Source organism: Vombatus ursinus, unplaced genomic scaffold (assembly GCF_900497805.2).
Source record: "Vombatus ursinus unplaced genomic scaffold, bare-nosed wombat genome assembly UNPS02010822.1, whole genome shotgun sequence".
NCBI classification, from domain to species: Eukaryota; Metazoa; Chordata; class Mammalia; order Diprotodontia; family Vombatidae; genus Vombatus; species Vombatus ursinus.
The window spans coordinates 4,890,179-4,901,119 of NW_020950600.1; the positions used below are offsets into that span (position 1 = coordinate 4,890,179).

The 10,941-nt window shown below is 53.2% G+C and overlaps 1 protein-coding gene across 2 annotated transcripts in view; it reads left to right on the forward strand.

Moving 5' to 3' along the window:
* The first annotated feature begins 325 nt into the window (after positions 1 to 325).
* LOC114038168 overlaps positions 326 to 10,941 on the forward strand; it is a 36,818-nt gene continuing 26,202 nt past the window's right edge. The window contains exons 1-3 of one of the 2 annotated variants that reach the window (XM_027855337.1): positions 326 to 452; positions 3,364 to 3,460; positions 9,696 to 9,849. In XM_027855337.1, coding sequence (XP_027711138.1) covers positions 433 to 452; positions 3,364 to 3,460; positions 9,696 to 9,849 — 271 coding nt within the window. In that variant the 5' untranslated portion in view covers positions 326 to 432. The remainder of the gene's footprint in view (positions 453 to 3,363; positions 3,461 to 9,695; positions 9,850 to 10,941) is intronic. The other variant, XM_027855336.1, reaches the window with a different exon arrangement.

The following is a 10,941-nucleotide window of genomic DNA, read 5'->3' on the forward strand; positions in this document are numbered from 1 at the left end:
AGAATGAGCGGGGGCCGGAAGCCCCCGGAGGAGGGGGACAAACGGGAAGCGGCAGCGGATCGCCCCAGGCTGCTCTGGAGGAAGCAGAAGCGGGTCCCGGAAAAGCCGTGTCCCAAGGCAGAGCCGACTTAAGGCTGCCCTGGCGCAAGACCTGGGACGTGGGGGCCAGTGGGGAGGAGGAGGGAACCTGGGCAGCGCAACGCAAGGCAGCGAGAAGAAAGGAGGCGGCGGCGCCGGAAGTGACGCACCAGAAACCTGAAGCGGAACTGAACGGCATCCTTTGCTCCCTTCCCGGCCCGGCCCCCCCCCCCCCCCAACCGCGCCTCCACGATGTAGCAACAAAACCTCCGGCATCTCTGCCCGCCTTTATTGCAGGGCGAGAGGAGGAGGAGGAGGAAGACGCGGAGCAGCGGCTTGGCAGCGGCGCTCAGCATGGAGTCCGAGGGGAGCAGGTAGGTTATTCAGTCGGTCAGTCCGTCAGTCGGTCTGTTGGTCGACGCGCGGGGGTGGGGGCGGCGGCGGCTGCGGCGCTGCTAAGCAACAGCGGCTCTGCCAGCCTCGCCGCTTATTGGCGGCCTCGGGACGGTCCCATCCTGACGGGGGGGAGCTCTGGAGAGGGGATGTTACCACCGTTCATTCCACGAGGGGGGAAGGAAAGAACCAGAGTTTCCCCCCTCCACCATCCCTCCTATTGGTGGCTTCCGGATGGTCTCATTCTGACCCTGGAGGGGACATTAACCACTGCCCATCCCATGAGGAGGGGAAGATCTCCTCCGCCGCGCCGCCTATTGGAGGCTCCGGACGGTCCTATCCTTACCATGGAGAGGGGCCGTTATCACCGTTCATCCAATCAGGGCGGAGAGACGCCCCTCCGCCCTGCGCCTATTGGTAGCTTCTAGAAAAGCACATCAAAATCTTCTGGTGGAGCTGGGGTCGGGTGGGGAACCTCACTGGGCCGTCGTTATGGGCCATGCACATGTTGGCCGCTAGGGGGCACCCACAATGCACTGGGCCCTGAATCAGGAAGTCCTGAATTCAAATGTAGTCTGTGATGACCCTTTCCAGCTGTGTGACCCTGGGCAAATCAGGCAACCCCAGGGGCCTCAGTTTCCTCCACGGTAAAATGCGATTAACAAAAGCACCCACCTCTCTGCTAAACCCAGTGCCAGGCATTCAGTAGGTGCTTAATAAATGCTTGTTTCTTTCTTTCCTTTTGGATCTGGAATGTTTTTATCTCTGCAGGAGGCAGGGGACAGAGAGAGGGACCCAAGTGGAAGCCCCTCTTGGCGCACTGCACTTGTTTGAGCTGGAGTCATTTCCCCACGATTGAACTTAAACCCCCTGAGGGCAGGCACTGTTTTGCTTTTGTCTTTCTCTTCCCAGCTCCTGGTTTCCTTCAGGCCCCAGCTAAAGTCCCATCTTTCCCAGTTCCTTTAATTCTGGGGCCTCCCCTCTTGATTCTCTCCAACATGTTCCAACTGTAGCTTCTTTGTAGAAGACATGCTGTCTCCCCGCCTCAGACTGTAAGCTCCTTGAGGGCAGGGATTGTCTTTTGTCTGTCTTTAGCATGTCCTTAGTGTGGTATCTGGCATACAGTAGGTGCTTAATAAAAGTATTGGCTGTCATAGCTGGTGCTTAATAAATGCTTGTCCATTGATTGGCTCCTCATCTTGGGGAATCTCAAGAGTATCATGTGGTTGTCCCCACTGCACTTGTGGGCAGACGGACACCTCATAACCAGTACAGTATAATACACATTTATTAAACATTTCCTCTGTGCCAGGCGCTGTGCTTCCTAAGCCCTGGGGATCCAAAGACAAATATGAATCACCCCCTACCTTCCAGGGGCTTACATTCTCTCCTGGAAGTATGTTGAAGAAGTAGGAGTCTCAAGGCTGAAATGAGCCAACTCACCCAAGGAAGGATGATGGGCAGAGCTCCAGAAAGAAGTCGGGCCTCTGACCCCCAGTTTCTTTCCAGGGAACCCAGATTTTTTTTCTTATTCTGTCTGTGTGTATTTTTGCCCGAGACTTCACTTTGTGGGTGCCCAGGCAATATTTAGCCACACAAGGCGTCAGTAGTTTCCTGTTTTGGACTTTGCCACTGGGATTTTTCTAGGGCCAGGTTTCCCAGAATGACTCATGGGTGTGGGAGGGTGTGCCCCTTGTGCAGAGCTGAACAAAACCTTCCTTGGAAACTGCCCTGTTGGCGCTGGAGTTGTGCGGGCTTATCCCGTGGGAGCCACGGATGGGGCTCCAGATTTATGGGGATTTATACAAGTAAAGATGCAAACATGCGTGCTCTCTTCCTGCTCAGAAAATACTGTTTAAGCATAAACATTCCAAGCCCCCAAGGCCTCGAACTTCAGACCACACATGTAACTCTGCAGGAATCAGAACTGTTGACATTAGTTTTATTTCTTCAGACAACTATAGTTTTATCTATTTATCATGCATCTGAATTGTCTGCTACCCCCCAGGGATCCGTGGCTCCTCTTGGGGTGGGGCTGGGGGCTGAGGGGGAGGACTGAGGGAGATTCCATAACCCCCAGTTTCCTTAATAATACACAGTATCAATCAATAAGCATTTATTAAACGCCTACTATGTGCCAGGTACAGTGCTAAATGCTGGGGATACAAAAAGAGGCAAAGGGTAGTCCCTGTCCTCAGGGAGCTTCCAGTCTAATGGGGGAGGCAACAGGCAAACAGATCTACACAAGCAGCTCTACAGTGGATAAATAGGAAAGAATTAACAGAGGGAGGGCAGTGGGATGAAGAGGAGTGGGGATGGATCCAGGGAGGTCAGTAGGCAGAGAGGAGGAGGGACCGCCAGAATGAGATGGAGACTGTTCAAGGCTGGAGGACCAGGATAGGGGCTGGGAACGTAGATGGTGGCCAGATTGCTCAAGGCTGGAGGACCGGGATGGGGGCTGGGAACGTAGATGGTGGCCAGGCGGCGCTGCAGTGGAGAGACCCGGGGCCCTGCTGGCCTCAGTTTCTTCCTCTGTAAAATGGGCTGAAGCAGTAAATAACACTCCACTCTGGTATCTTTGCCAAGAAACCCCGAATGCGGGCCCGAAGGTTTGGGCACGAGCGAAGACTGAATGGCAGGATGTGAGGCGCCTGGGAATTTGTGGGGTGGATGCTCTGTCCACAGATCCCAGGCGGCTTTCACTTATTGGCCCTCGAGATCGCCTGAGGCACCCTGCCCAGGGTCACACAGCTGGGACGGGAGGAGCTGGGATTTGAACCCAGGTCCTCGGCCTCCCAGCCCAGAACTTCCGCCCACGCCTGCCGCCTTCTTGTGATTGCCGGCCACTGTGGCACCGCCGCTGATGTGGGTCTTACTCTGTTTCTGTTTCAGAGACCTCATCTTTCCTACTCCCTCTGAGCCCAGCGAGGCCCCACTGCCCAACCTGACCCCGAGGCACCAGGAGCTGATCCCGACCCCCTGTGGTCCCGTAAGTAGCCTGGGCACAGTCCGGCCTGGGGAGAGGCGAGCCCCGCCAGGGCCTCGGCTCCGCTCTTGTCTTGGGTCACTCTTCGCTAGTTTGTGTTTCGGCCTGAAACCCGCTTATTGTCTCACCTTCGGGGTCTGTCCCTTATGCTTGCCGGGGTTCGTTAGGACTTGCGCCAGGGTCCAGCTCCCCCACTCCCTGCCCAGGACTCTTCTATTAAAATTCTTTGCAGGCGTCAAGATGGCACTGGGCTGGGAGTCAGGAAGACCTGAGTTCAAATCCAGCCTGAGACACTTCCTGACTGTGTGACCCTGGGCAAGTCACCTAACCGCCATCTGCCTTGATTTCCTCATCTGTAAAATAACAGCACCTGCCTCCCAGAGTGAAGATCAAATGAGATCACATTTGTCAGGTGCTTGGCACACAGTAGGTGTTCAATAAATGCTTATTCCCTCCTTCCATCCCTTCCTCTACTCCCTTTGTCTGTCTTTCTAGGAGGAACTGTGATTTTATTTTTAGAGAGAACTTCCAGGTGAGGAGACTGCCTCCCCCAAAGTCAGGCAGCACCTTCTCTGCCACTTCTGGGCTTCGAGAGTTGTCTAGATCCCCAAGGGGTTAGGAGACTTGCCCAGGGTCCCCTGGTTGATGGGGCTCAGAGACGGGACTTGAATCCACGACTTGCTGGCACTTCCCCTGAAGTCTTCTGCCTGAGTCGCTCCTGCCCCACGTCCAGGCGTGTCGTCTGCCCCCCATTCTCTACTTGGACTTGGGTTCGGGACCCAAGGGGAGAGCAAGACCCCGAGCTGCGGAAATGTCCGGAGGGCCTTGGGGCTGGAGGATTCCACTGGGTGTAGATGAGGAAGGAAGACGCCCTGTGCGTCCAGGAAGAGCCCTAGGAAGTTTGCTTTGGCCAGAAGGGGACGGCACCAAGGGTCTGCAGGCCTGTCAGTACACAGGGTCAGAGCCGGGCCTTAGGAAGGCTGTCTCAGCTGCAGGGGGGCAGAGCCCGGAGGCCTGCGACGACCAGGAGGGAGGTCATTCCCAGAGCCCAGGAGAGAAGAGGGGGAGGACGAGGAGGAGAGAGAGTGGGGGCCAGGGTGGGGAGGAGACAGGCAGGTGAGCGGAGGAGGGAATGGCATCAGAGGGCTGGATTGGACGGGGGACGGGGGGGACAATAACAATCGACTGGAATGGGGGGAGAGATAGATCGATATGAAAACCATCAGGGTTCTGGGCGTCATTCTCTCAGAGTCGTTTGTGGGGCAAGAGTGTGGGCGCCGCTGTGGGCTTCTCCAGCCTCAGCCTGATTTTTGAGATGCTTTCCACATTTCCTTACTTCCGCCTTCCCCTGGCCTGGCTGTAAAACACCCGGGGCCTGTCCCGGTAGATAGCTTGTGATTTCTGGGGCTGGGGCATGCCGTCACCCCATCTTTCACTTCTGGCCCTGGAGGGTTGCTTGGGACTTGGGACCTGCCTTTGACGCTCCCCCAGGTGACGTCCCTTTCTTTCCCTTGGCCTCAGTATGAGGGGTTGGCCTACACGGTCCCTCGGGTCTTTCCAGCTCTGAAGCTGGGTGATTCCCTCCTGGTGTAGGGAGCTCCGGGCAGGCACTTTGTCTCCGTCCCCAGGTCTCAGAGAGTGACTTGGCCAGGGTCACAGAGCCAGCACGTGCCCGCGGTAGGTCCTCCCAGCTCTCCACTCATTAACCCACACCGCCTCCCTGAGCTGCGCCCAGGCTGGACTGGAATCTGGAGCACCGTGCTCTCGTCCATTTCATGCTTGGGGGCTCGGGCAGCTTGACCTCCCACCACCTCAGCCCCTGTTCATTCTGTACAGCTGCCATGGGGCACGTTTGTAAGGCTGGTCTTCCGTTTGGGTGTGGGCCTCGTGTGACAGTGGAGGAGACTGAGGCTCGGGGATGGTCACCCCAAGTGACCGCTGCCTGAGGCAGGATTCGAAGGGTCTGCGTGGCATTTCGATGTCTCTTCGGCTCTCTCCCCAGCGTGCTTTTTCTAGGGCATTTCTCATTTTCTTTCGTCCCTGTCCCCCGGTCTGTGAAACCCCCTTTTACTTTGGGTCCTAAGGAAGGACCCTGCCTTGCTGGCCTGCCATGCTCCCTGCTGCCACCAGGGGGCGCGCCGGCTCAACCTGATGGAGCCTGGGGGACAGGCGCTCGTGGCAGCCGGCTGTAGTTGGCTCTGGCTCGGATGCAGGTACCCTTTGACAAAGGGAGCTTCTGTGGACACTGCTTCACTAGAGGCGCAGAGGCCCCGGAGGCCACGGGTCGTCCAACGTGGCCGGCCAGCCGTGCGGTCTTTGGAGAGGAAGGGTCCACCGCCAGGGAAGCTGTGGTGGCCATCTGGTCAAGTGTGTCTCATGGAAGGCCTCTAAGGGTGGAGAAGAGCCGCCGGCTGCTGGGGACCTGTCCACCCCGTTCTCAGGTCTGCCCTCTGGGGCTGGCCAGGAGGAAGTCTCCCCCCTCCTGCACAGCCTTCTCTTCTCCCACCCAGACCTGCGGGGTCCCTTCAGCGTGATGGGCTCTGGCCATGAGTCCCCTCCTCTGGGAACGCTCTCTCTCACTGGGACTGCTTTGGATTTACTCCATCTACACATAGGTCTCTGGCTGCAGACTGGAAGCGCCCCGAGGGCAGGCACCGTTTCTTTTTGCTTGTTTTTGTATCTCCAGCACCAGGCACATCTTGGCTTAAAATTTTAGACCAGGCCTGTGATTTCATCGATGTAGGGATCTCCCAGTGAGGGAAGTCCCTTCACTTATTTATGTAAGCGGCACCTGTTCTGCCTGGGACCCAGAGTGCCCTGTGCTCTGCAGGGTTTAGGGGCAAGACTTCAACCAGGTGTTCAACCAGGACTCCAAGGCCTGCTCTCTGTGCATTATTTCCTGCTGTCTTTTGCCTAGCATATGTGCTGCTTAATAAATATTTGTTGAAGTGCGTTGAATGAACAATACTGTCCCTTTAGGAGCTTATTCCAGACTCATCCCAGGAGCTCCTGTTTCGGACTCGTCTCCCTTTAGTACTCAGATCACATTTTGCCCGTCTCTCGTCTCTCTCTCCCTCTCCCTCCCTGTCTCTCCCTCTCCCTCTCCCACTCTCCATATATATATGTGTGTGTGTGTGCGCGTATGTGTGTGTATATATATATGTATGTATATGTATGTGTGTATGTGTGTATGTATGTATATATACACATATATGTAGGTGTATATATACATATATGTATGTGTATATATAAACACATATATTTATATGTATATATATGACTTTCCAGCGTAGAAATTCCCTTCTTCAGTGTTGCTTTTTTTAAATTAAATTTTATTTTTTCAATTAACCAAAATCTACTTTTGCTCTCTCCCACCTCCCTTTTTCCCCAACTGGAAAAGAAAGAAAAATAAAACCCTCTCACAAACACATAGAGATAGTCAAGTAAAACAGCTTCCCGCGGCAATCATGTCCCAAGGAAGCCCACTCGGTCTCATTGTGTAACCTTGAGTCCCCGCCTCCTGTCGGGGGAGGGGGGGGCTGGGCAGCATGTTTCATCGTGGGCCCTCTGGCGTCTTGGGTGTTCTTAAGTCTTTCCAGATCGTTTGTCTTCACGATGACGTTGTTGTGGAAATTGTTCTGGTTCAGCTCACTTTGCTCTGCATCAGTTCATCTGGATCTTCCCAGGTTTTTCTGGAACCATCGCTCTCATCATTTCTTAGAGAACACGAGTATTCTGTCCCATTCATATGCCACAACTTGTTAGCCATTCCCCAGTTGATGGGTATCCTGTAAATATTTTTATACATATATTGGTGCTACTCCCCTTTCTTTGATTTCTTTGAGACTCTGGTAGCAGAGTCTCAAAGGGTATGCACAGTTTAATAGCTTTTTGGGCATAATTCCAAATCTTCAGAATGGTTGGACCAGTTCACAACTCCACCAACAATGCATTAGTGTGCCACTTTTCCCACAGCTCCTCCAACGTCTGTCATTTTCCTTTTCTGTCACTTTAGCCGATCTAGTGGGGATGAGGTGGGACCCCAGAGTTGTTTTAATTAACATATCAGTCATTAAACATTTATTAAGTGCCTGCTGGGTGCCAGGTACTGGGCTAAGCATTGAGAATACAAAGAAAGGCACAAGACCGTCCTTGTCCTTAAGGAGCTCACAGTCTAATGGGAGAAGATGAAAGTGGGGAGAGGTTCCCCAGCACGGGGGCATGATAGAGTCCTACAGCCCAGGTGGGAAATGATCCGAGGAGGGCAGAGTTTCAGAGTTGATTTCGTCTTGAGGAAGGATGAGTTTCAGAAGATCCTGAGTCCAGGAAAGCAGCTTGGCGGGGAATGATGAGGTGGATTCTCTGGGAGCAGCTCCCAGGTGCCTGTCCCCTGCCCTCTCCAGAGGAAAGGAGGGGTCTCGGGGGCAGAGAGTGCTGAGGAAGTATGACACTCAGAGTCAGTTTTCCTTGAGGAAGGATGAGTTTTGGGGAGGTCATGAAGTCAGGAAAGTAACAGGGTGGGGAAACGAACATTTCTCTGATGATGAGTGATTCAGGCCATTTTTCCATATGAATTTTGAGAGCTTTGATTTCTTCCTCAGAAAACTGCCCATTCTTATTCTTTGACCATTTATCAATTGGATATAATTGCTCTTATTCTTATAAATTTGAGTCAGTTCCCTATATGTCTTAGAAAAGAGAGCTTTCTCAGAGAAACTTGGTGCAAAGATTTTCGCTATTTACCCACTTCTGTTCTAATTTTAGCTTCATTGGTTTTGTTTGAACAAAAACTTGTTTGTTTTTTTAACTTTATGTCATCAGAATTGTCCGCTTTACCTTCTAGATCCCTCCATATCCCTTGATTGGTGGGGAACTTTCCCACCTCCATAGATCTGACAGGTAATTTCTTCCTTACTCCTCTGATTGGTAGGTGGTGTGAGATGGTGGTCTACACCTACTTTCTGCCAGATTGCTTCCCACTTGGCCCCAGGTGGGTGGTTTTAGTCAAATAGGGAGTTGCCCCAATAGCTGGGCTCTTTGTGTTTAGCAAACACTAGGTTTCTTGTGTTTGTTTGCTTCTGTATGTTTTGTACCAGATTTGTTCTCCTGATTGACCTCTCTGTTCTTACCCAGGACTAGATTGTTTTGAAGATTGCTGATTCACAGTACAGTCGGAGATTTGTCCTCCTAGGCCTGCTTCCTTCCTGCTTTTTCCCATTATTTCCCTTGAGATTCTTAATCTCCTCTTCCTTCAGATAATTGTTAATTTTTCCCTAGCCCTATATAAAGTAATTTTTGGTAGTTTGATTGGCATGGCATTAAATAAGTAAATTAATTTAGGCAGAATTGTTATTTTTGTAATATTGGCTCAGCCTGCTTACTAGCAATTAATATTCCTTTAGCTATTTGGATCTGTCTTTATTTGTGTGAAGAGTAATTTGTTGTAACTCATAGTCCTAGAGCCATTTTTTTTGTCCCAGACCCCTCTGGGAGTATTTGGTGAAACCTGGGGACCCTTCTCAGAATAACGTTAAATCCGTAAAATAAAATGTAGAGGATTACAAAGAAAATCAATTAGATCAAAATACAATTACTGAACTATTTTTAAAATCAGTTCCTGGACCTCTGACTTGGGTGATTTCCTCAAGGGAAGGTCTGACCGCGTCACTCAGTAGCTGCAGAAGTCTCCTGTGGCTTCATGCTTCTAATCCACAGCCCCCTGGCTTCTGCCTACCTTTCGCACCTCATTAGCCATGCCTTCCCTTCCTGCACTCATGGTCTTGCCGAACAGGGCTTTTTTCTGTTCCCCTGACGTGACCTTCACCTCCCATCTCGGTGAGTTTGCCCAGGCTGTCTGGCATACCTACAACGCACTCCCTGGCCCTTCAAAAGCCACTTGGCACATGAACCCTTTCCTGATGCCCCCTAGCTTCTGGTGCTGTTCCCTCCACACGCTTCTCCATACTTGCATATCTTTGCTCCGTGTAGGTGTGCATTTCCCCTCTCCCCCCCGTAACGTGAGCTCTTTGAGGGAAGGTCACATAACTAGTGAGTGTCTGAGGTGACTGACCCAGGATCCTAGCTCCAGGGCTGGACAGCTGGGGAAACTGAGGCCCAGAGCCGTGACGTGACTGCCCGGGGTCCCGCCAGCTGGTGTAAGAGAGAGGCAGGCCTGAGGGCCAGCCCCCTGCCCACTCTGACAGCCCTACGTGCTGGTAAATGCCATCTCTCTTTCCAGATAAAGCCATGGTCGGAATTGTCTTGTCCAGTCAAGGTCTACTTCTGTATCACGCTGGTGTCTCTGCTGAGCATCATCGGGTTAACCATAAAGACCCTCGTGCAGAAGTCGGATGAGAACTTCACCATCTCTCTCATTCAGCTCATCGGCGTTGGTAAGAGGGAGCGCCCTGTGCTGGGAGGGGTCTCTGGTGCCTGGATGGCGCCCTAGGGTGGGGGGGACTGCATTGATTCTGCTTGTCTCCGATTTCCCCCTTTCCTATTTTACTTGAGTTTTCAGTCACAATCCTCTGATGAGCAGGAATCTGAAATTCCTGTGGTACCAGGAGCTGTCCTCCTGCTTGGCCTGGCACACAGTAGGCGCTGGCACACAGTAGGCACTTAATAAATGTTTATTGACCGACTGAGTGACTGCGCCACCCTGCCCTGACCATGGGAGCTGCTATTCCCTCCAGTGCTGGGGATGTGCCAGGCCCCGCCACACAGCCTCCAGTAGGTGTGTGAGCAGAGGCCTACCTGGGGAGTGCCGGGGCACACAGGAGCCACAATCAATGCTGGTTGGCCCAAAGTGAGGTGAATCACCTCAGGGAGGGGGTCGTCCCTCCCCAGTGAAGTAGGAACCCTCATTCAGTTGAGAATTCGACGGCCTCCCACATGCCGGGGACCTCGCAAGAGTACCAGCCTCTAAAATCTTAAACACAGGGAGCGTGTGGGCTCCCCGCAAAGAGTAAAGAAAACACAAAATCTTAGCACTTGAAGGGACTTTGGCAAGGTGGTGCAGCTCTCCTGTACTGTGGATGAGGAACCTGGGTCCTGATGGAAGGGGGGGACCTGCCTGCTGGCCCCTGGGCTGTGAGTCCTGCTGGCCATGGGAGGGAGGGACAGGGCGGCTTCAGGGGAGAAACTGCCCAGACACCTCCCTCCACTGTAGAGGACTGGCCCCTCACGCCCTTCCTGGAGATGCCATGAAGGCTGCCGCTTTTCCCCTCCCTCCCTGCCATCCCAGCCCTCCTCTCCCCTCCCTCCCCCCCTTCTTTCCTCCTCCCCCCTCCTCTCTACTCCTTCCTCCTTCCCTCTTCCTGTCTCCCCCTCCCTCTTCCTCTCCCCTTCTCCCCGCTCCCTCCCTCCTTCCCTCACTCCTTCCTTCCTCCTTTCTTCCTCCTTCCCTCCCTCCTTCCTTTCTTCCTTCCTCCCTCCCTCCTTCCTTCCTCCCTCCCTCCCTCCTTCCTTCCTCCTTTCTTCCTTCC